General features: G+C 41.6%; 4 protein-coding genes across 6 annotated transcripts in view; 2 read left to right on the top strand and 2 right to left on the bottom strand.

Moving 5' to 3' along the window:
• Nucleotides 1-24: 24 nt before the first annotated feature.
• On the bottom strand, nucleotides 25-3,087 carry dynlrb1 (dynein, light chain, roadblock-type 1). The gene is made up of 4 exons (XM_061069649.1): nucleotides 2,959-3,087; nucleotides 2,320-2,395; nucleotides 1,648-1,815; nucleotides 25-604 (listed from the first exon to the last, which is right to left on the bottom strand). Exons 1-4 carry the CDS (start codon nucleotides 2,959-2,961, stop codon nucleotides 561-563), a joined length of 291 nt encoding a protein of 96 aa, XP_060925632.1. The 5' UTR covers nucleotides 2,962-3,087; the 3' UTR covers nucleotides 25-560.
• Nucleotides 3,088-5,008: 1,921 nt separating this feature from the next.
• ssuh2.1 (ssu-2 homolog, tandem duplicate 1) lies at nucleotides 5,009-13,302 on the top strand. 2 transcript variants are annotated; one of them, XM_061069521.1, is made up of 12 exons: nucleotides 5,009-5,063; nucleotides 7,962-8,057; nucleotides 8,139-8,220; nucleotides 8,362-8,491; nucleotides 8,568-8,628; nucleotides 8,901-9,025; nucleotides 9,160-9,222; nucleotides 9,685-9,764; nucleotides 9,999-10,091; nucleotides 10,177-10,282; nucleotides 10,729-10,836; nucleotides 10,956-13,302. In XM_061069521.1, exons 1-12 carry the CDS (start codon nucleotides 5,048-5,050, stop codon nucleotides 11,088-11,090), a joined length of 1,095 nt encoding a protein of 364 aa, XP_060925504.1. In that variant the 5' UTR covers nucleotides 5,009-5,047; the 3' UTR covers nucleotides 11,091-13,302. The 2 variants fall into 2 exon arrangements, with proteins under 2 accessions (XP_060925504.1, XP_060925505.1); XM_061069522.1 differs by lacking the exons at nucleotides 10,729-10,836; nucleotides 10,956-13,302 and adding an exon at nucleotides 10,616-10,705.
• A 1,135-nt stretch (nucleotides 13,303-14,437) lies between these two features.
• On the bottom strand, nucleotides 14,438-15,544 carry LOC133000183 (U1 small nuclear ribonucleoprotein 70 kDa-like). The gene has a single exon (XM_061070048.1). The coding sequence runs from the start codon at nucleotides 15,542-15,544 to the stop codon at nucleotides 14,438-14,440; it is 1,107 nt and encodes a 368-aa protein (XP_060926031.1).
• A 2,368-nt stretch (nucleotides 15,545-17,912) lies between these two features.
• The window catches only part of si:dkey-49n23.1 (semaphorin-3D), a 51,318-nt gene continuing 43,947 nt past the window's right edge, over nucleotides 17,913-25,283 (top strand). For both annotated transcript variants that reach the window (XM_061069505.1, XM_061069503.1), the window contains exon 1: nucleotides 17,913-17,982. The gene's annotated coding sequence lies outside the window, so the exon portion shown is untranslated. The remainder of the gene's footprint in view (nucleotides 17,983-25,283) is intronic.

The raw sequence follows: 25,283 nt of genomic DNA, 5'->3' as shown, positions 1-25,283 counted from the left end.
CTCCACAGAAAACAAGACACTGAATCATTTTCTCCATTTTTTAATTTGTAAGAAACAACCAACAGGAAATGGACAAGACGAGAGCGGTCGTGTTTGTCTCAGCGCCGACGTTCTGCCCTTCAGCTTCTTTAAACAACACAACAATAAATTACGTCCAGAGATTTTCATGAAGGTTTAACTGAAACAAAAGATCTTGTACTCTAAAGAGCTGCTGTGGTCTCTCTCTTGTTTATGAACGTGCAATTGAGGTATTTTAGCAGACGTTTATTTTCCCCATGTGCTAAAACACATACATGATCATCACATGTCATAATAAGCATGATGCATAGAGAGGACATTGTAGTGGAATGCTAAAACATGGGGAAATGATCCTGTCGTAAAGGAGACTCAGTTTTAATCCTCCCTCATCTCTTGTCTTTAAGTTTCTTTGTTCCTGCAAGTGAATAATAAAAACTTCTAATAAACAGGTTCTGTTTGTTTTAACGAGACAAAATAAAGATTGTCTGTTTGATATGAACGACAGGCGGAGAGAAATGAGTCGGGCGGCAGCTCCTCCCGGTTCAGTCTGAGGGATTCTGGATGACGATCAAGAAATAATCCTTATCTGTGAAAGGAGGCAGAACAAACAAGATCACAGGTCAGAACAAAAAGCTCAGAAAACGTTTCAAACAGGTGACAACACAGGGGCAGGTCATAGAGAACCGGTCCTGCACTAAACCTGTCTCCTGCACTGTGTACTGTACAACACTCCGCTCCATATACACTTACTTCACATCGTATGTGATATGTGTTCATATGAACCATATTGATATTATATATCATTTTATACAATAATATTGTCTTTTGCACACTCTGTCTACATATTCTTACACTCATAGTATATTATATTATCTATTGTATAGTCAAATATTTATATTTATACCTCTACTATATATCATATATTATATCATACTCTCTGTATATTCTTTGTATACATAAGTCTATATACACATATTTATACATGTGTACATGTTATAATTATTATCATTATATTACTATTACTATTATATTTACTGTTACTGCCATTATTACTATATACTGCTATATATACTCTACTATTTTTATATACTGTCTAACAATAACATTACCATCATATCATCAGTACTATTACCATCATCTTGCCACTGCACCTTATCTACCCATCTTATTTTATTTTATCTTGTGCTTCTGTTTTTGTATTTTTTGTATTCTTTCTACCTCAATATTTTTATTTTATTCTATTCTATTGTATTGTATTTTATTGTATTCAAATATACCGGCTGCTATGACGACTTAATTTCCCTTCGGGGATGAATAAAGTAATCTATCTATCTATCTATCTATCTATCTATCTATCTATCTATCTATCTATCTATCTATCTATCTATCTATCTATCTATCTCTCTAATTCTCTAATTCTCTATCTATCTATCTATCCTGGCACCAGTTCCTCATTGGTCTGTATATAACACTTGCACAGCATGAATACAAGAGTGGATGAGTGGATGGATGGATGAGTGGATGAGTGGATGGATGGATGGATGGATGGATGGATGGATGGATGAGTGGATGGATGGATGGATGGATGGATGAGTGGATGGATGGATGGATGGATGGATGGATGGATACCTGGAGCGATCATGATCTCGTTCTTCTTTGAGCGGATCCGGAGGAAGGTGAGGTCGTTCTGGGGGTCGATGTCCCTGACCGTGCTCCGGGCCTTCATCACCAGCTGGTGGATGAGTCCGGCGTACTGCACCGTGCTGGAGTTGTCCAGCGTCGTCTTCACAGGGATTCCTGACGTGACACAGAGGAATCATTCATTCAAAGGGTTCACATGGAACCAGACAATCCTGGAAATTAGCGTTTTCATCTGGTTGATAGATGAATCAACAGTTTGTTGTGGTCCTTGTTCATTTAAATCAAAATCACATTAAGGTGAAGAGCTTTGTAAATATATTGAATGAGCACATTAGACGACTGCCTCTGTTGTTTTTTTACATGCTTTGTCTCATATGTTGTGTTGTTACTTATTGTTATATATTTTCTGTGTGTATTGCTTGTATGTGTTGACTATAACAAGTCTTTGTATTTTGTGTTTAAGTTGCCACAGATGAAAATTGAGCTAAATCTGTCTCATTTGCAGTCACTTTGCTTTTGATCGATGAGCATTGTCCCCGTTGTCCTCTGAGGAGAATCAGCTGATCAACACACAAACGTGTACGTGACTGTGTGTCGATCAGCTGATCAATGTTGTGTGTCTCTGCGTGTACGTGACTGTGTTGTGCGTCGGAGTTTTACCCTCCGAGTTGACGATGATGATTCCCTGGACTCCTTTCTGACCCTGGATCCTCTTCAGAGTCTCTTCAACTTCAGCCTGAGACAGAGACACAGTGAGAGTTCATCCTGCTGCTGAGACCCAGTGTGTGTCCGCAACACAACACACACACAATACAACACATCACACACAATATAACAAACACGACACAATGGAACAGATCACAATACAATACAACACAACACACACACAATACAACACAACACAACACAACACACACAATATAACAAACACGACACAATGGAACAGATCACAATACAATACAACACAACACAACAAATCACATCACAAAACGACAAAACACAATACAACATACACAACACACATAGTATACAACACAGCAGACACAATAGAAGACAACACGACACAATACAACAATTCACAATATAATACAACACACACAGTACAACACAAGTGCAGCTGCTGTCAGAGCCGAACGGACACACACATCAACACACTGTGTGTTATTAACCATGACAACGCCCGGCTAACCGGTCGTGCTAGCTCCGGTTAGCATCTCCTGGAACTCGCTGATGTTAAACAGTTGAGATGGAACGAGAACGTGTTTGTATGAAAATAGTGAATCTGAGTTCGTTTCTCACCATTTTTAAAAAGGTTGTGAGGAAGACACCGCGTCACAAACTGGTCCCGCTACGCTACACAACTGCTAACAGCTAACAGCTAACTGCTAACTGTCCTGTGTTGTTGATGGGAGAAGACGAGTGACGTCACGTCCGGTTCAGCCGCCTCAACGCTGCGTTCAGGGTTCAGAGAAAAACAGAAGAGTGAGTGGTGCAATCCAAGTGCAACTTCATTAAGACATTACTTAAGCGTTCTTCTTTTAACCCTTTGCTACACAACATGGGTCAAAAGTGACCCGGCACAGCTTTGATTTCCTATAACTTTGCATTAACTTGTGTTTGATCATCACAAATCCTTACTTTAATTTTCCTTTGTTACCTTTTGAATAAAAAACATCAATGACCCGTATTCATTTCTGTATTATTTCATACTTTCCTATATTTTTTAAATAAATTTATAATTTAATATTCTAAGTATTCATTAAATGTCTAGTTTTTGATTGACACAAATCATTATTTTCCTTTTTCTTACTTTATGAACACTTTTAAATACTTGTTCCACAGGATCAAGCTGGAGTTGTGGGTGTGTCTCTTCCACATGAAGAAGGCTCCTTTGATGACACATGCTAGATACAAGATGCTATGACATCACAGGAGAGCTGGATTCAAAGACTCGTCCACAACTCCCGTTTGATCCTGTGGAGTCTAAGACCTAGCATCAGAGATTTCAGACTCAGAATCAAGACCAAAACCAGAAGAGTGACCTATTAAGTATATACTGTTCTATTTCGAGTTTTTATTTTGTTGATCTAGCTAACTAACAGCTCGTTAGAATTGTAGATATTTATCTTCCTACTATTTATGGATGTAAAATAAAATGCATCAGATGTCCAAAAGCAGCTGTGTGGAATGTGTGTCTGTACATTGAATCACACAGACGCGACAACCTTGTGTTTTGATGGCGTGGAATCAAACGCCACCTAGTTTGAATCTCCACGTTGTTGAGATGACGTCATTAAAGTTGATACGATCGAACGTGTAATGTCAAAAATTGGCGACTTCCTGCTGCGTTATTCCATAACGCTCTGCTATTACGACTGTTGTACTGTTCCTAGAAAATGGAAAAAATGGAAAAAAAGATATAAAAAAGATATATATATAAATATCTATTTACATGTATAGTAATTAATTTCCCACTTTCTTCCACAAGGTGGCAGTATTGTACTGCTCAGCTTGAGCTAATGTTGTGATCTGACCAGAATATGATGATGATGTTTATTATGATTATTATTATAACCATAATTACCATTATTTATATATTATATAACACTATCTATCTGTCTATCTGTCTGTCTATCTATCTATTTTCCTATTAATTTTACATTCATATAGATAGATAAATAGATAGATAGATAGATAGATAGATAGACAGACAGACAGACAGACAGACAGACAGACAGATAGATAGATAGATAGATAGATAGATAGATAGATAGATAGATAGATAGATAGATAGATAGATAGATAGATAGATAGATAGATAGATAGATAGATAGATAGATAGATAGATAGATAGATAGATAGAAAGATAGAAAGATAGATAGATAGATAGATACATAGATAGATACATAGATAGATAGATAGATAGATAGATAGATAGATAGATAGATAGATAGATAGATAGATAGATAGATAGATAGATAGATAGATAGATAGATAGATAGATAGATAGATAGATAGATAGATAGATAGATAGATAGATAGATAGATAGATAGATAGATAGATAGATAGATAGATAGATAGATAGATAGATAGATAGATTCCTGTGTTACAGCAGCAAGATATCACATGACACGATATCTAAAAATATTTAAGAACAAAACACATTAACTAATACAATTAAATGAATGTGTTGAAGTTGATGTTAAAAAGCTGGAGTGTAAAATTAAAATAATAAAGTTAAATAAAGTACGCAGCGGGGAACTAGTCGTGAGGTTTTTATTTTGGAAACCCCCACCGGAAGTGTCCGGTTGAGTGTAGTGACGTCCCGCAGCGTCCCGAGCTCAGACCGTGAGGAGCAGCGCAGGAGGAAGAGGAGGAAGAGGAGGAATGGACGAAGATCCCGGTGAGTCTCATTAAAACCCTGTTTGTGTCACCGGGCAGCCGGAAGTGCGAGGAACCAAGTTCACACGGGGTCCGGGGACTGATCCACCGGTGGCACAGGATCGCGGTTCTCACCGATGTATCGTCGGTAAAGTTCGTAAAGTAAAGTTAGAGGAGTTCGCCCCCCCCCCCCCCTCGCTTGGGCTCATCAGTGTCAGTGGAGGAAGTTGTTTTTTTTCACTTCCTCCGTGTTTCGACTCATCGTTTGGATCCAAAGCTGCTGAAACTTATTATCTGGAAACTTGTACTCACATGTGGTTCCACTGTTCTCTGCATAGAGTCAAATCACAACATGCTTATTTATCTCAAGGAACTTTGCATAGCAGGGCAGGGGCCTTAAAGGGACAGTTCACCGGTGGAGGGGGGTGGGGGGGGGGTCTCAGGATTGCAGTGTAAACCTGTTGAGCCCAACAGTTTGGTTCCAGAAAGAAAAATCCCTTTTATTTTCAGAGAACACATTTTGATGATCAGCCCAATATTTTAACCATCCGAGGAAGGGTCTTTGATCTTTTTGTTGTTGTTGTTGCTTTGAATCAAAGTGTTTTGGTCTCGATTCCTCTCGTAGCTCATCGACCTGGTTCCTCGTTCTATTATTCTCAAGGTCTCACTTGTAAAGTAAATATATTTGCTCTCAATGGGACGAACTCGGTTAAATAAGGGCTAACGCGTGAACAACTTGTTTATAAAAAATGCAGAGAAGATGTGCATATTTTACATTTTCTTAATTTTATATATTCGTGTTTTCTTTTTCTTTATATTTATAGTTTCAACATAAATACTAAAGTTTATGTCGAAACTGTAAAATATCAAGCTTCACTCACATTCATTTGTCAGAATGGTTTAATAACGATAACTATTTAATTTTTGATCTTGTATTTATCAGTATTGGAAACGTTTTATTCTTTATTGTGGAAGTGCTGCTCAGAGAGAGAAGTGCTCTCAGGAGTCTTCTGGATTCATTGTCCAGTCAAAGCTTCACAATCAGACCAGCTTTGTTCTCACACTCCCTCCATCTATATTTACTCCCCTCTCTTAATGAGCCTCCCTCTCTCCCTCTCTCTCTCTCCCTCTCTTCCCCACTCCCTCCATCTCAGCCCAGATCTTTTTGGGGAAATACCTTCTCTGATATTTTTATCCCTGGCCCAGAGGTATTGTCTGCAGCTGTATTTATATCCTCCCGGCGTCAGGAGAGAACACGGCTCGTGAACAACACCCGAAGGAGTCGGCCGTTTGTTGGTTTGTTAACAAAGTGTTTGTGTTGAGTCGTGACGCACGTCCAATGGCGGCTCGGTGCCTCGGAAGTGTCTCGATCGAGGAACTATTGTGTGTATTTGTGTCGTATTACGGTGCTGCTAGAAAACATGATGCTCTTCTGAGTTGAGTGAGAACAAGTTCTTTGCAGTTTGGAAAGTCGGAGCTCGGCTCAGTTTAATGTTGGTTACACACAACCGCACAATAACATGATAACAAATACACTGAACTCCACTCACACTATCACCCGTCTGTCACGTGATGGTCAGTTGTAACTCGGTGGACGGTTGGAACATGAACTTTAGAATCTCTCTTTCTTTCACATTTGGTATTTCATTGAGTAATTAATGGATCTGGTTTAAGACATGAACTCGGGAGGATTTCCCTGCAGTTGGGTCCAGACTTTCTCCGGAGTCTGGTCGTTCAGACGAGTGGTGCCACAGGATGTCACGACCTCAGTCTGCTGCGGAGATCACATGGTCACCACGGGCGTCGGCCCTCATCTCCAAAAGCTCCGGGATCTCCTCGTCTTTCCCAGTGGACGTCTTCACCGGAGAAGCTCTGAAGGAATTCTGCAGTCTCTCGCTCATTAGTGTTCTCAGCCCTTCTGGAGAGTTCATGTCTGAAAGCAGCTCTAGAGGAGTGTTGTGTGGGAGTGTGTGATTGTGTGCAGCTGGATGGAATCTCTCACTGTTGGGCCTCGGTGGAGATATGAGCTCATGAGTCACAGTGCAGTTGTGTGGCTGATGTTGTGGATGGATTTTGCGTCAGGAACCTGCTTTGCTGTTAATCCTCCTCGAGCGTGCTCTTTGTACAGAAGTCACATGACTCCATTCACACGACAGCCTTCAACACACAGATTGAGCAGCGCAGGGTGTGGGCAGAAAGGAAATTAGCGGTGCAGTTACTCGTGTTTGTTCTAAACTGAGTAAACGAGCTGGAGGCGTGTTCCTTCGAGCTTTGAGCAGATCTCTGGAGACTAGAAAGTCAAGTTGTCCACTCGTCTGAGACGGAGCGGACAGCAAACTCCTCTTCTTCCCTCTGGACTTTATTGTCCCAAGGTGTCGAACTAATCCACATAGAAAGAGCTCGTCTATTATTGCTATTTATTATGTATTTTAAGTCCTGATTAGTGAAGCCTGGACATGTATTATTTCACTCTTATTGTAGTATTAGTGATGTTTTATTCCACCTACAGGAACAAATAAATTAACCGGAGTAAATAACTGTGAATTAGAAAATGTGGTAAACCCTCCTGGACGTTCTGATCGACAAGGTGTTAAATGTCAAATCAGTATAATTTCTGACTCCAGGAAGGATTCGGTGACAAGTGTCGTGATAAGATAAGAAGCTAAAGTTGGTATCAAAGTCAACTGGTCGAGGGAAATTCAACCTGAGCAGAAGAATAAGACACAATGTGTGGACATGTTTTATTTTCTTAGCCTGTTTCCATTGCATTGTGTTGCATTGTTCTGTCACTAAGACTCAGTTTTTGTAAGATGGCGTAAAAGTGAAGTGAAGAAGAGAACGAGAGAGAAACCGTCTTTCATCCATCGTCTCGTTGTGTTTGATATTAATGAGACTCTTGTTCTTCACCTCATCTTCTCAGGTGCGTTTGATCCGAACATCCCAGAAGAGGGACCTTCAGCGCCCCCTCCTGGCTGGCTGGATGACATACATGGATACCAAGGCCATAAAGGAGGCCGTGAGTCTCTTCTGTTCTGTTTTTTAAAAATTAATATTTCCGAACCTTCACGCCTGTTGTTTTTTGTGTAAACGTTTCCAGCGGATGACCCGTTGTACCCCCCTCCCCCGGCCTACAGCCCCCAGCCTGAACTCAACAGGAACACCCTGGTGCCCAACGTCAGGTAGCTCCACCTCAGAGTCTCACTCGGTCGAGAAAACTCTTTGCTGACGACTCTGTGCTTTATCTCTCATTCTCTCATTCGGTTGACAGACAGAAAGGTGAAAGCATGAGGGGGTAACAGATGTTGTGTGTTTGCTCTCAGGGTCCCGACAATATCCGAGGATGAGGCTCGACGCGCCCTCCTCCAGTTCGTGGAATCCAAATGGACGTACAGCTCCAAACCCGCCAGGAACCTGACGTTCAAGGAGCTGAAACCCATCGTCGTCTACCGGGTACGAGCATCGTCACCTAGCAACTAACCTGTTATGTTCACTGTCTTGTTTTCTGATGGTCTCCTTCCTGCTGCAGTATCGACTGGAGACCTACACTGAGACCAGAACCAGCGCCTGGCACTTTGAACCCTACAACGGTAAAACTTTACTCTGAGTCAAACATTTCACAGAAAGTTATCTTCACGTGTTTCTGTTGTCGGGTGTCTGTCTTACTGATTTGAACACGTGGGAACAGCTCGAGGGAATAGCTTCAAATTTTCAAGCACAAATGTAGAGACAAACTACCGTCAGGTGATAATTCTAGTTTTCATGGGAATCTCTTGAAAAGGAATCAGACAGTAGCTGCACAGATGAATCAGAACTGATCTCAGTTCAACGCACCAAACTTCATTATGTTTTCTTCCAACAGGACAAATGGTGGATGGTCCTCAGTACGGCATGTGTCCTCAGCCGTGGGACGTCCCGGTGACTCTGCCTCAGAGATACACCGACATGGTGGAGAAGGTCCGCGTGCCGCACACCTCCTTCATTAAGGTACAGCTCCTTTTTAAAAATATTCCTGAAAGTTTCTCTTCTGTTGTTACTGCCTGTTCTTTTGAGTTTGAATCTAGCTCTGGCCTTATTGTTATGATATTACACGTACAGTAAGATGTGGCTGTGTGTTTCAGCTCTGTCACAAATGTAACGGCATTGGACGAACTCGCTGTGGCTGCTGCTTTGGTCAAGGAATGGTGAGATGTTTTTTCTTTATACATTTATACATTGAGACATATTTACAGAGGAAGAATAAGAAGCTATCATAAAGTGAATATTTCACATGTTGGCTTTAAAAAGATTTGAATGAATTATTATAGTCGCTGTCTGTTATTTTTCAGTTGATTCTCGATGGGCGGGTCGATTCAGCTCTGAACCTCATTATCAGTGTCCTCAGAAATGTGTACAAAGTTGTGCAGTGAAATGTGTGTGTTGTGTTTACAGTCATAAATCCCAGTGAGATGATATCGTATCTGCAGCAGATCAACCACACTGAGTTAAAACAACATTTTTCTCACAGGGGAACAAGACGCTCAGTGTGTCCGACTGTAGCTTCAGGCAACAATAACATTCTGGGCTCCGAGAAAAAAAACGGCATAGCTTGGTAATAATGTTGAAATTGAAGGACACATAACTCAGAGCCACATGTTGTTTTGCAGAAGCGTTGCTCTTTCTGCCACGGGAACGGCCGGTCCAGGAACAAGCGCTGCACCTCCTGCCACGGCCGAGGGCGCAAGAGGTTCGAGTCCCACTGGTTTCTTTCCTCACTCTGTCTGAGTTTCTCCTCCGTGTTGTCGTCCAGTTGTTCAAACTGTTAAAAGCTCAAAATAAGCTCAGGTGAATTTGAACGTGTCCCGGGAACAGGTGAGAGAGGAGAGGATTTGACTGTGAAGGAGAGACTGACCCTGAAGCTCTGGTCTGTTCCACTGTGCCGTCAGATATCAGATCTGTGTCCTTCCTCTCCGCCCTGCAGGTGCAGCTCCTGTCTGGGTCAAGGCTTCAAGACCTGCTCCATCTGTCACGGCAGCCAGAACCTGCTGCATTTCATCCTGCTCACGATCACATGGTCCGTCACGCACACTCACTCTCCATCTCGCTTCTCCTGTGCAACACGCTGGGGCTGACTTGTTTGTGTTTCTCTGTGCGTGAAGGAAACACAACGTAGACAACTTCATTCCCGATCGTCAGCCGGACTTTCCTGACAAGAAGTTTGAGAAGGTGACCGGAGATCCTTTCTTCATCGACGAGAATGTTCTGGTAAAAACTTTCATTGAATACATTACATTGGTGTCATGAGAAGCATCATCGGGTCAAGATGCAGATGAAGATGTCAGGAGGGTTAGGGTTGATAAGGGTTTGTGTGGATGTGATGGAACCTGCCTCTCCTGCTGCTCCAGCCTCACCCGAGCGCTCTGGAGAAAGTCTGGACCCAGTTGTGAGGATCTTCTCAGGGTTGATGTGTGAAAATGGCCTGAATGCTCTTTTCCTCGCTCTAAACACAAACACACTCAGATTCACTCACTGGTAAAGTCAGTAACGTTCCCATCGGCTACTCTTTGTGAACAGTTTGGAAATATTCACTGTTTTTAGATCATCTCCCATCTCCATCCTTCTCTGTGATGACTGACTTCTGACGTGTGGAGAGCAGACACAAAGACCTGATTTCCAACGTGGCTCTTCTTGTGTTCCTCTCTGTGGCTCAGGTTTATCCCATCCAGGGTTTCCCCGATCAGGAGATCTGCAACATTTCTTCTAAACTGATCAACGAACACCTGAACCGCTTCAGCTCCACCAGCCGCATCCTGCAGCAGGTACAAAACCACACAGAAGGTTCCCTGCTGATTGTTCAGCTTGCTTTTCGCTCCCTGATTAGAAACTGAACGTGTGAGTGATTGTTAACGTTAAAGCTGTATTTGATGTTTCTCTGTAGCGTCAGACCATCGAGCTGGTGCCGCTGACTCACGCCCTCTACTCGTACAAAGGAAAAGACCAGAGCTTCTACGTCTACGGGACAGAGAACAAAGTGTTTACCTCCAAATATCCCTCTGCCTGTTCTATCTCATAAGTGGACACACGTTCAGACAGATGTTGAACACATGTTGAACACATGTTGAGCAGGTGATTCAGGTGCAGTAACAACCTTTAAATTCACTGAAAACACCTTCATTTTTATACATAGATTCATATACTTATATATTTTAGAACATATCTTTTTCATTTATGTACTTAACTGAATTTATCCACTTTACACTACACACAGTTACTTTGACTTTTAGTTATTTTATCAAATACAGTCATAGATTTTAACCATTTCTCACAACTTCAGTTTCAGGTTACAAATGAGTTCGTCCATTTTTTAGGTTCAATATAATCCAGTAAATCCAGTGTGTACTAACGTCTGCTACCTCGTCACTGTCAGTCGGACTGAACGTGTTCTCTTTACTTTAGAATTCACTGTTAGATGAAACCGGTTTTATTTCAAATCGTCCAGTTCAGGTCAACAGATCATATTAGCATATTTAGAGATCCAGTCGCCAAGAGGATAATGGTCATTTCAAACCTTTTGAAAACGTGATGTTGACCAACAAAGATCTTTATGGGTTTAATACGTTAAACATGTCGAGATCTCCGAGCTAGTTTGTCATATAACAAACAAAACCCGAGATCCGCCCCTTAATCTGCTCTCAGGCTCCGCCCCTCCTCCATGTTTGGTGGAAATCAGTTTGGTAATTTTGACAAACAACAAACAAACAAACATGGTGGGAACTTCCCTCTGTAGCCGAGGTTATTATGTGTCTCGATATCATCTGATCATCTTGAGGTGATTTATGTTCTTGAGACAATTCTCACAAACCCTGAACTGTAAACTACTCCGTGTTTGTTATGTGTATTTTTACTTTCTGTGGGATGAACCACTACTTCATGTTGTGTTTTAATACGATATTCAGTTTAATTTCTTCAACCTAAAGACAAAAAACTTGTTGTTGTATTTCATAACGAATCAGTTTACAGTCAGTTCCTCTGCACTGATTCATGTTTGTTGTTCTTTTCACATCATCGGTCTCATGTTCATGAACCTTTTTGGGTTTTAAACACAGAATCATCGTCAACAGGTCATGGATAAAGTTTCAATCAGAAACGTCTTTCTCTATTACAGTTCTCTCATCAGTTGATCAACACATAAATGAGAATTTTCATACAAACAATGTAACACAATTGTGTCTATAAATCAAATAACAACAATAGAAACAACAAGCCAGATGTCATCCTGTCCACACAGTGCAAATGTATTTTTACTCAAAAAGAAGAGACATCAAAGAAGGATAAAATGAAAATAATAAAACAATAAAATAATAAAGTTGAAGTTAAAATGCTAAAGAATAAAAAATTAGGGCATTAAAGAACAATTCAGAGAAATTAAGTTAAATGTAAAAGTAAATACATAAAATAATCATGAAAATTATATTAAATGAATGTCCTGACTATAAATGTAGGTTCTGACATTTTATAGACCAAACAATTCTTCAAGAAAATGATTGTAGGATTATTTCGTATTTAAAACATCTGTTAGTGTAAAAAGATTTTGCTCTGAATGTTGTGAAAACCAAAGATGAGATTTAACTCCAGAAGAGTTGAAATATAAACTGATGAGATCTTTATGATCGAGTTATGTTTTCACATTTCATGGTTATTTTTCATTTACTCAGCCAGAATCACACCAACTGAAATGAGCCAGTTTGAAATGAAATCACAGATAAGTACTGAACATAAATCTCAAACGTTAAATGAAGGAAACAGGGATGTTCGGATACTTCTCTTCCTGATACTAATTCCAATACCTGGAATACTTTGTGCATATGACTGATCTGATACCAGTTCGTTAAAAATAACGTACAGAACTTATTTTACCAGCTTCTCTGATTTCAAGTAATCAATAGTCAAACCAAAGACAGTTTGTTCAGCCTCTGACACTGAGACGACTCTTTATATTTTATATATATATATATATATATATATTATATAATACCTTTCTGTTAGTTTTGTTATACTATGTTATATTTTGTATTCTTTTCAGCTCAGGATACTTTTATACAATACATTTTCTGTGTCCATAAAAAATCTTTTGGAATAACTCACTGATTCCTGTGATGATGTCATCTTGCAGGCTCTTGTTTTTACTTTTTATAGAAAAAAAAGAAAGTGGCCTCATACACCTCAACAACTCTGTGACATGTAATCCTCATCTGTCAATGTCTAATAAACTCCTTAAATTTACAGCTAAAGTGACAGTTTGTTTTTGTTTTATAAAACTATTATTAATAAATATTCAACTAAAGTTGATAAAGATATTTCATGTTTTCATCCTGTTTTTTCGGACTCCGTCTACATTAAGAAATTAATCAATATTTGACAAACATTAAAGAATCATAACGATCATCATTTTGACTCTTTGGATTCATTACTTTGTGTCAGGATCGTTTTATTCGTCTCTGTTATTCTTCTGTAAACTGTGATATTTATATTTTGTACTGACACGACAAAGTGTTCAGGTTTGTCGTCATTTATCAGATTGAATCCAGGAAGATGAAAGATTAACCAGGATGAAATAACAGCTACCGAGTCACCAAACCTCAAACCTGCAGCTTTAACTTCCTGATTTTAATACGTGTTTTTTCTCAGCCTGTTCTTATATCATCCAATAACGAAGACAGTTAATACTAAGGCTTTTATAATGCTGCTCAGAGATGGAATCATTACAGATCAAATGGAATAACATCACAAATCCAAGCATATTGTTCAGGTAAATGGAAACTGAAGGAAATGAGTAGAATCAGCTCAACAGCCTCAGAACTGCAGCTGTTAACACATTGATTCCACTAGAGGGAGCTGTTTCATACACTGAAGAACATGACTTATCTTCAGGTCATTTTCTTTGCCTATGATGACTTCAAGTGGGGCTAGTGGTGATGGAGAATCATACTCAATTAGCAGTCCTATTTTGCAATCTTGAAGTGGTGGCAACATGTCTGCTAGAGGTCGGAGGTGTGGCCACGTTTGAGCCGTTTCTCTTGTTGGGATATACGACTTATCCACCAGAAAATAAAACTACGGGTGTAGGCTTGCATTACATGGATGTGCTTATCAGAATTAAGACCTCAAACTCGTAGAGCACAGATACTCGTACTTGCCAGGATGGTGTCGACAGCTGGTTGAGAGTCCACATCCAGGCCCTGAAGCAGGTCTCCTAAAATGAATGTTGCATCACTCTGTGTGTCAACTAGTGCATAAGTAAGAACTTGTCTTTGTGGCTCTTCTACTGATGACACCAGGACTGGGACTATGCTTGAGGTAGCGAGGGCATGTTGGGTTGATGCACAGGACGTGACCTTGAGAACCTCTTCACTGGGACCATCATCTGCTCGGGCGGAGACATTTCCTGTCACATCCCCTGGTCCTCTCTTTGTCCCTGTGGCTCCGCCTTCGGTCTCTGTCCCTGTCTCGGTCTCCACGTTCTTCCATGTCCTCACCCGGTTCTCCTTCATGTTCCTCTAGCACCCGCTCCTCACCATCAGGGGCAGCGTCTCCCTGGTTGACCTCCTCCTCCCCATCCAGCCCCTTGCCTCTTTGCCTGTCCCTCTTACGATCTCGGCTCCTGCTCCTTCTCTTCCATACTCGACTCTTCTCCCTGCTTCGGCTGTCTCCTACCATTGCCCCCCCATGCTCCCTCTCTCGCTCTCGACGCCGATGACCACTGCCAGGAACCTCTACTCCCATAGTCGGTCTTTCTCTCTCTCTTTCCCGCTCCCGGCTTCGTTCCCGCCGATCTCCACGGTCCTGATCACCCCCAAGGGCGCGATCGTCATTACGTGATGCATCATCTCGGCCAGAGTGCTTCATGTTGACGTCCGCTCCACCTCTCCTGGTGGCTCCCAAACCACCACCTAGTCTGCGAGGTTGCCATCCTTTGACAGTGCGTCCTCGCTCCACGTCCACTAGCACCCTTCTTCCATCAATCTTCTTCCCATCTGCATGTTTGTAGGCGGAGTGCATGTCTCGTTCATGCTCAGACTCAATGAATGCATAGCCGCGAGGTTTCCCTGTCCTCTTGTTGTGGACCATGTAAATCCGTTTGATGGGGCCATACACCTCAAACTCACGTCGAAGCTTGGACTCTGTGGTGTCATAGTTCACTCGTGCAACAAACAGAGTCTTGAAGGCATCTCCTTGTGCATTAGGGTCATTGTGTGGGTCCCAAAGCTTGAGTTCTGTCTCAGCCACTACTTGCCTTCTCTCAAGTTTCTCTCGCCTCTTTCTCTCCAGCCGCTGGTCACGGGTCTCTGCCCTGGTTGGTGGAGGAACATCTCTCGGGTCCTCGAAGTGCCTGATGAATGGAGCAATGCCACGGTAAGGCTGGTTGTGATGTTTCTCGTGAGGCAACTTCTCCAGTTGAGGCAGAAAGGAAATGGGATCCCGAGGCGCAAACAGAGCCAGCAGGTTTGGCGGAAGAAACTGAGTCATCTTTCACCGTCTCTCTCCTCCGATGCTGGACAAATGTCACACCATGGACCTTAGTAAACAAGTATGAACGACTGCTGTTGTCCTGGAGTAAAATGGCGGCTACAAACAAAAGAGGATGCGCTGTAAGTATGCTTAGAAAATTAAACTAGGCAATTTAAACAGTGTTTACGCTCCTCATAGACAACAATAAATAATGTTAGTTGCAACACGACACACAATTACCATTGGTCGTTAGAATCATCATCATCATTATTTAGTGATCAGTTTTGACTTCAAGACAGCAGGAAAGTCCATAACATTTTTGAATTTACATATGTAAACGCTTCATTAAATTTGCTTATTCAAGTCTGTCATGCGCATCAAAGGTGCACGCATCCGCCTTTGATGTATTATCCTCATCAATGGCGGATGCGTGCGCCTTTGATGTGTGCGCCTTGGATGTGTTATCCGGTCTTGCCTGACGTCGGATTTGTAAGTTGTTTCTTCGGATGACGACACGGGTCAGGAAGACGTTTCAGTGTAGCATCGAGTTTTACTGTAACAGCCCCCATTCGTTAAAAAGAACGTACAGAACTTATTTTACCAGCTTGCAGCTACTAACCCTGTCGTTCTCTGATTTCAAATAATCAAACCGACAGTTTGTTCAGCCTCTGACACTGAGACGACTCTTTATATTATATAAATATATATATTATAATACATTTCTGTTTGTTATACTATTTGTTATATTTTGTATTCTTTTCAGCTCAGGATACTTTTATACAATAAATTCTCTGAGTCCATAAAAAATCTTTTGGAATAACTCAATGATTCCTGTGATGATGTCATTTTACAGCCTCTTGTTTTCACTTTTTATAGAAAAAAACAGAAAGTGGACTCATACACCTCAACAACTCTGTGACATGTAATCCTCATCTGTCAATGTCTAATAAACTCTTTAAATTTACGGCTAAAGTGACAGTTTGTTTTTGTTTTATATATAACTATGATTAATAAATATTCAACTAAAGTTGATAATAAAGATATTTCATGTTTTCATCCTGTTTTGTCAGACTCCGTCTACATTAAGAAATTAATCAATATTTGACAAACATTAAAGAATCAAAACAATCATCATTTTGACTCTTTGGATTCATTACTTTGTGTCAGGATCGTTTTATTCGTCTCTGTTATTCTTCTGTAAACTGTGATATTTCTTTTGGTTGAATATTTGCTCGTTTATCATGGACCAAGTTTTGTACTGACACGACAAAGTGTTTAGGTTTGTCGTCATTTATCAGATTGAATCCAGGAAGATGAAAGATTAACCAGGATGAAATAACAGCTACCGAGTCACCAAACCTCAAACCTGCAGCTTTAACTTCCTGATTTTAATACGTGGTTTTTCTCAGCCTGTTCTTATATCATCCAATAACGAAGGCAGTTAATACTAAGGCTTTTATTATGCTGCTCAGAGATGGAATCATTACAGATCAAATGGAATAACATCACAAATCCAGCTTCTAAACGTGGCCTCCAACAATCTAGTGTCTGGTCGTGTTTAATGGATTTGGTGAAACAGCTTGGTGAAGCATATTGTTCAGGTAAATGGAAACTGAAGGAAATGAGTAGAATCAGCTCCACAGCCTCAGAACTGCAGCTGTTAACACACTGATTCCACTAGAGGGAGCTGTTTCATACACTGAAGAACATGACTTATCTTCAGGTGCTGCAGGAAATGTAGGAATTTATTAGAATTCACCCTCATGAACCTAAACACTGTTAAAAAGGTCAAGAAGCAAATCAACACAATGTCATTTAAAATAATAGAGCAAAGTGATATAACCCAAAATGTTAATACAACAGATTAAATGATACAATATCATTTCAAGGTGATGTCAAAAGAAAAGGAAACATTAGTAACAAAGTAAAAGTAATTTGTCAAGAGTAAGTTTCTATATAATTATTATAATGATTATTATTTGATAAAAATAACCTTTAATTAGTAAACATTCGATGCATCATGTGTTTTTTAAACGTGATGAACATTGATCTTTTCTCGTTTATCTGTGTGTAAATATCTGTTTATGTTTATTCCTCCAATTTTTGTGTCTTCAACCAGATATTGGTTGAATTTCTATAAACCCTAGAGACCAAACAATTGGGAAGATTTTGTCTGAGGTAAATAACTGCTCATCATAAGAAGAATGATTCGGTTGGTGAGAAATAAAGTCTGAGATATTATCAGGTCCTCGGAAGTGTTTTTTTCCGAGCAGTTCCTGAACGCAGCAGGGGCGGTGTGTCGGGGTGGGGGCGTGGCTCTTCGCGCCCACATGTTCACAGTGTTTATAAAGAGAGGATCCTGCAGGTGACGCAGCCGACACTCATCCGCGCCCCCGACGCGTCCAGGTGGAGTAAAGCGGATCCGCGGACACGCGCCTCATCCCGAGTCTCTACAGGTTCGGATTCTTCACTTTATTCCAAACATCATCTGTTCTATCACATCTTCACTGAACCTGCTGTTAGATCCACGGAGCTGAAATCTGAAGATGATCACGTGTGTCACAGGATTTGTTCTGATGGTTTAAAGAGAAACTTGATTTGAAGAGTTGGGACTTTTCCAGGAGAATCATGGAAACTCACCAGAGGTGCTCCTCAAAGTTCTGTGGTCAATTAGGAAGTTTCATGAGGGACCTGGGGATGTTTGATGGTCGTTGAGGATGTTCTGGGTTCCAGGGTCTGAACAGAATCCGAGTCCTGCTGTTCCTGTCAGACCTTCCAGGGGCAGTGAGATGGTTTTGAGAGTATTGATGTCATTATCAATGTTCTGTGGAATCTTAGAGGTTTGGTTGTGTTTGACTCTTGAGGAGGATCCGGTCCTCACAGAGGAGGTTTTGTGAGTTCTTGTAGAAATTCTTGTTTCAGGATTTGTGGTCATTGTGAAGTTTCCGGGTGTTTTAAGGGGCGTAGGAAGAGGTTTGAGTCCTCGGGGGTCTTCAAGGTTTCAGGTGGAGGTTCGGGGGCTCGGAGGTTTACAAGCAGTTGTATTGATGGTTATTGAGGAGTTTCCAGAGGAGTTTCCAGAGAGGGGTTAAAGGTGATTCCGTAAAATATCTTTCAATTATTTTTAAATGTCATTTATTCCACAAACAGAATTCAGTCTATAAACATTTCCCCTGTTGGTTAAAGACGGAATATAAACATAAACATCGTCTGATTCGTGTGTTTGTGAAACTGTTTTTATGTCAAAAAAAATACAGTCGTCCCAAAGGACAAAGCGTCCACGTCTCTGTCTCTGTTCACGTCCATGTCTCTGTCCATGTCTCTGTCCATGTCTCTGTTCATGTCTCTGTCTCTGTTTATGTCTCTGTCTCTGTCTCTGTTCATGTTCATGTCTCTGTCCATGTCTCTGTTTATGTCTCTGTTCATGTCTCTGTCTCTGTCCATGTCTCTGTCCATGTCTCTGTTTATGTCTCTGTTCATGTCTCTGTCTCTGTCCATGTCTCTGTTTATGTCTCTGTCCATGTCTCTGTTTATGTCTCTGTTCATGTCTCTGTCTCTGTCCATGTCTCTGTCCATGTCTCTGTTTATGTCTCTGTCCATGTCTCTGTTCATGTTCATGTCTCTGTCCATGTCTCTGTCCATGTCTCTGTTCATGTCTCTGTCTCTGTTTATGTCTCTGTCTCTGTCTCTGTCTCTGTCTCTGTCTCTGTCTCTGTCTCTGTTCATGTTCATGTCTCTGTCCATGTCTCTGTCCATGTCTCTGTCCATGTCTCTGTTCATGTCTCTGTCTCTGTTCATGTTCATGTCTCTGTTCATGTCTCTGTTCATGTCTCTGTTCATGTCTCTGTTCATGTCTCTGTCCACGTCTCTGTCCATGTCTCTGTCCACGTCTCTGTTCATGTCTCTGTCCATGTCTCTGTTCATGTCTCTGTCCATGTCTCTGTCCATGTCTCTGTTCATGTCTCTGTCCACGTCTCTGTCCACGTCTCTGTCCACGTCTCTGTTCATGTCTCTGTTCATGTCTCTGTCCACGTCTCTGTCCATGTCTCTGTTCATGTCTCTGTCCACGTCTCTGTCCATGTCTCTGTTCATGTCTCTGTCCATGTCTCTGTCCACGTCTCTGTCCATGTCTCTGTTCATGTCTCTGTTCATGTCTCTGTCCATGTCTCTGATCATGTCTCTGTCCATGTCTCTGTTCATGTCTCTGTCCACGTCTCTGTTCATGTCTCTGTCCACGTCTCTGTTCTGTGAGTTAACCTCCCCTGATTGTCTCTGCCTTTCCTGTTATAGAGTTCAACCCCCCCGCTGCTGTGGGACTGCTGTTTCCTGCCCTGTGTGGTAGTGTGTGTGTGTTTGTGTGTGTGTTTGTGTGTTGTTTTCCTGGCTGTATTGTGTCATTGTGTCTCCTGTCAAACAGAAGTGGTGATAACACAGTGACGCTGGTACAGCGCCCCCTGCAGGATGTGTGTGTGTTTACCAAGTTTACTGAACGGCTGTTTGTACTTTAATCATTTTTAATGTTTTTACTCTGAAATGTTTCCGTGCTCTAATGTTTAGATCCACATGTCTGTCCTCAGACTGTCCATCGCTGCAGCTCCTCTCTTCAGCCTCTGTCTCAAACACTTGGTTTTGGCTCCTGTCTCTGTAAGACCCCTCCTCCTCAGGACAAAGTCTGCTCTGATTGGTCGTCTCTGCTTTCACTTCACCTCGGGCACGTTGATCTCTGAACATTCAGCTTCCATGTCCAGATGAAACCTCGCGTTTCCTCTCAACGTGTCAACGAGCTACGAGGTTAGTTTCCTCTCGTTTGGTGGGTGTGTCCGAGGTGTCGTCCAATCAGCAGTGACGTGTCTGTAAACTCCGCCTTATTAAAGAGACAGTGACACAGCGGGTCGTAAAGTTCTCTACAGACGCAGCAGCTGCTGTGAGAAGCTGCTGTAAAAACATCGAGAGCATTTTGTTAAACACGTATTTAAACTCGCGTCGACTTTCTCCGAGATTTCTTCAACAAGAACGAACCTTCTCCGCTGGCGTAGCTACAACGATTGTGTTCAAGGTTTATTTTAAATAAATGTTCTTTCCGAGCTCATCAGTGTCGGCCGACTGAGACGGAACCAGAGGCAGCAGGAGAGGGAATAAAGTGAAAGTGACAGGAAGGAGGTTTTGTGTTACACTGGCAGACGGATTCACTGGGAGGGGGGCGTGGTCACATGGCTCCGGGACTAGAATCCACAAAGAGTCCAGAAGAAAGTCTGATCTGATGGGCGGCGGCCAAAGAGACGAGAGGTTGAAAGCTGGTCGGGCTGCAGCCGTTTCTGTGACTCGTCCGTCTGGAACTTTACATTCAGAGTCGGAGTTAAAGACAGTTTACTGGAGTTCTGTTCTAAGTTATCATCTCAATAATCGACCTACTTATTCCTCAATGTCTGTCTGTCTGTGTGTCTCTCTTGAGTCCAGCAGCAGCTCCCTGTGCTGAGTCACTTGCACAGTGTCAGACAGAGAAGCTGGAACCAGCATCAGAGCGAACGGCTCAGATCCTCACGCTTCGTGTCTCCAGACGCCTGAAGCATCGTGTCTCTGAAACCAGAGAACGTAAAGCAGACGCTCAGACAGATGTACGACCTGTGTGAGAGTCCAGGCCTTACACATCCGCGGAAAATGAGAAGCACATTGTAAATGATGCTCGAGGGAAGATCCCAGTACGAGAAAAAACATGTTGCACAATATGATCTGAAGTCTGAAGCTGAGACAGCGTCTGTCCGACCACAGCTCACGTTACAAACCAACACGTCAGATTTACAGGTTCAGAGCTGAGGCTGAACTTCTCTCTCCTGAAGCTCCGACTGAATCCACTTCATCACACGTCACACGAGCAGGAGATGGACAACATGGGAAAACCCTTTCTCTCTAATGCTGATGCTTTAATACATATCAGGTACTCGAGGGACACAAGGACACAACAGAGCAGCAGTCAAAAGGCTCAGAGGACGTGAGAAGTGCAAAGTACTTCATGGAAAGTATCGTGTACCACAGGATGAGGACAAGGAGTAGAAAGAGCTGTACATGTACTTTAATAGAAGCTCAAACACAAATGTTGTTTTTTCTTTGAATGAAATGAGACAAAGAACTAAAGAGGAGATTCTGGTGTGTGTGAGGTTTGGTTCAGTCCGACTGAAGGAAAGGAGTGAGCTCCTCTCATGTTATTGGTGGATTGACTGTAGATCTTATTGTTTTAATAACCGATGATTCATTTTATAAGCAGAAAAACATGAGGAGTCAGTTCAGGTTGTTGTTGGTCACGATGGTGATGTGATGTGGTATCAAAGTTGTGCGGACTAAACAATCAACTTTAAACCGTTAATATTCAGTTAGGAAGTAACTGACATTTATAGATATTTAAAATTCAATCTTTGTTTCGGCAGCAGAGGGTAAATGTGAAGTGAAAAGTAATATCTGTAATTTCATACTTATTTGTGGTTGTGGTTTGTTGGTCGGACATGTGAATCGTCTCTATGGATTCTGGGAAGTTATGATGAGGATTTCTGACTGTTTTCATATATACATAATAACTATATTTCATTGAGTTGTGTGTTAAAGATGGTTGAGTGTGTGTTTGTTCACGTGTGCTGTGATCGTCCCAGGCAGACATTTAACTGTTGGTGGAAACTTATTCTCTTAAAGACGCAATAAATTTGTGTTTTAATACACTGTGGAGTAAATGAACTGTAGTAAACTGTGTGTATGAATATTAATAAGATAACTAATCCTGCGCAAACAAAACTATGACTTATGTTGAGATCCGAGTTGGGAACCTGATGAACCATCAGACCATGTGATCCCGGCCAGGAGAAATTCAATATTTCTATTTTAATTATGAAATGAAAAAACCTCACGAGTGATGTTGCCCTGGGCGTCTCGATCGCCCCCTGGTGGCTGTCTGTGATACAGGTCATAAACTAGCCTCCATGGGACAAACTAAAGAGTAAATGTTTGTCGAAGATGGTTTCTGTCTTTTCAGTTCTTAACTCACTAATGTTTGGTCGAGTTCATGTTTCTGATTAGTTTGGTTGGAATTGGTTATGATATATAAACGGGCTGAGACGTCATGATTGACAGCTGAGACTGACTCCTGATTGGTCGAGAGCGTGTGTGGGCGGGACTTCAGTTCAGACAGTGTTCCTATCTGAGATGTTTTTGCTTCATCTAACGACAGTGGGAGGAAGTGCAGATGCTCTAGTCTACACGGCTCATGATTTATACATTTTTTGCGATTCAAAAGAGCTTGAATATAATCATTGAGAAACAAAAGTAATAGTTTATTAATGTAGCTCAAACACATTCTGAATTTGCCCTGAGGGTCTGATTTGATGTTTTATTCCCATAGATATCTGCACAGAGAGCTGTTATATATGTAATATTTATGTGTGTGTGTAATGTATTTGTGTCATTTGCAAACTTGATTGATGTTAAAACAATATGAAGTCCGGTGTTACGCCCAAATCCAGATGTGCACAAACCACCCGGACGCCTCGTGAAGGAAATCAGACTTCTCCTTCTCTTTCAAAGAAACTCAAAACTTCCCACCTGGTTTATTAAAAACCCAGTTTGACGGTTTGTTGATGTTGCTGAGTTAACGTCTGACTTTCAGTGGATTTGTTCCCAGAAGGAATCACAGTTATTCCAGAAGCTTCCTTGATTGGGTTTTAATTACTGTTACAAGTCCCAGCAGCTGTAACCCTCTGTAGGTTTTCTATTCTTACACGTATGTCATATGTTGAATTGGATCATTTTTTGGAGATGCTTTCAAGAACAAAATTTGTCATCTTGTCTTAAGTTAGACAACCGGAGTTTTCCATCATGTCACAGGACTTTGAGATGTTTAGCTCAGCAGAACCACAACCTGCTGTGAGCCGGTCTGGAAGCCTTCAGTGATTTACAGGAGGTGATGTCATCGGTCTCGAAGCAGATCGACAATCACTCAGCAAACTGACAGCTTCCTTAAAGTCAGGTTAAAACCTCTGGATCGCCCCCTGTTGGCTGGAAGCAGTGGAGGTCATGGAAAGAGAGAGATGGGAGGGGCTTGGTACAGAGGCTTCTCTAGCGGCAGCGTTTGTGTCGGATATATTTGGGCGACACGCGATCGTACATCTTCGTTTGACCAAGCGACAGGAACATGTAAATAGATAACTTGTTTGAACCACACAGAAGTGGGCGGAGTCGACAGGAGACGACTCCGCCCTTCACCTCGTGGTTATGGAAGGTCTGAAAGAAAGAGATGTTTCTTAACGTTGCTCTGAGTTTCATCATCCTGTTGATTTGTCCACTCAGGCTCATCCCCGGGTTAACAAAATACAATAAAACACACAGAGCCATGATTTACAATGTCATGTACACACACACAGACACACAAAATATGTAGACACACCACAGTGATGAAGAGCCCAGAACAACATCCTCTTCATCATTAAACAGATCCTTGTTCCTCCTCCAGCCCACAGGCACTTTGGGAGGATGTTGTGTTTGGAGAGCTGGACACACACAGACACACACACACACACACACACACACACACACACACACACACACACACACACACACACACACACACACACACACACATACAGTGACACACCCGTGAATAAATGAAAGGCAAAACGTGAGATTGAGACGGTGCATTCATGAGCTCATGTGAAAATGTTATGTTATTCCACCAGCCTATATCAACACTTACTGTGTGTGTGTGTGTGTGTGTGTGTGTGTGTGTGTGTGTGTGTGTGTCTGTATGTGTCTGTGTGTGTGTTTCCATCGTGGTTAATACACTCACTGAGGTTTGGGAAAGTTCTCAGCCTCGTACTGTATAACAGGGTTTGTTGAACGAGTTCCAAACTTGGGACGGTCATCACCGTGGAAGTTAGTGTGTGTGTTTGTGTGCGTGTGTGTATTTGTGTGTGTGTGTCTATGGCTGTAGAATGGCACTATTGTAGTCAATAGTCGTTTAGATTCTCTGTGTGTGTTTTGTTGTTGTTCCTTCCTCCACTGCTGTTTCCTGTGTTTGTGTGTGTCTGTGTGTGTGTGTGTGTGTGTGTGTGTGTGTGTCTGTGTGTGTGTGTCTGTGTGTGTCTGTCTGTGTGTGTGTGTGTCTACACACATTTGCCTCCTCTGTGATGCTAAATGGTTTTTTTTGTGATCAAATTTTTATTGGGATTTGAAGGACAACAATCATCATCATTCAACAGCACATAAATAAAGTAATTACCGTATACAAACATAAGCATACCCATGTACTCACACACACAGATACACACATATACACGCCGGATAATAATAAAATGAAAACATAAAAATAAAATAAAAAGATATAACTGAAGGTTACTATTCATGGAGATAGACCAGGATCTTTCTCTGAGCTGAACACAGTGTGTGAGTCAGGAGCAGTTTGATGAAGCTGGAGTTAATATCTCAAAGCAAATTCTTACATTTAAATATATGGTTAATTTTTTTAGAAAAATCCGCTTTCATGTATTTTCTTCTGTTTTTTAATTTAGTCCGATGAGCAGATCGATGATATTCTCACGCACGTGAATCTCCGGCGATCACCAGCTGAAGACTGGAAAACTGAATCCACCCTCCAGCTCCTTTCAAAGCTCGATGACTAACGATGATCTAGTTTGTTAAATCTGGACAAACACATTAAAATGCATAAAAGCAGCGAGTCTGAGAGCGGACCACCCAGACCGGCTGACATCAGGGTCTCTGT

This window comes from Limanda limanda, chromosome 4 (assembly GCF_963576545.1).
Source record: "Limanda limanda chromosome 4, fLimLim1.1, whole genome shotgun sequence".
In the NCBI taxonomy this organism is placed as follows: Eukaryota; Metazoa; Chordata; class Actinopteri; order Pleuronectiformes; family Pleuronectidae; genus Limanda; species Limanda limanda.
The sequence above is the reverse complement of the archived record's forward strand: the minus strand, read 5'-3'. Positions and strand labels throughout refer to the sequence as shown.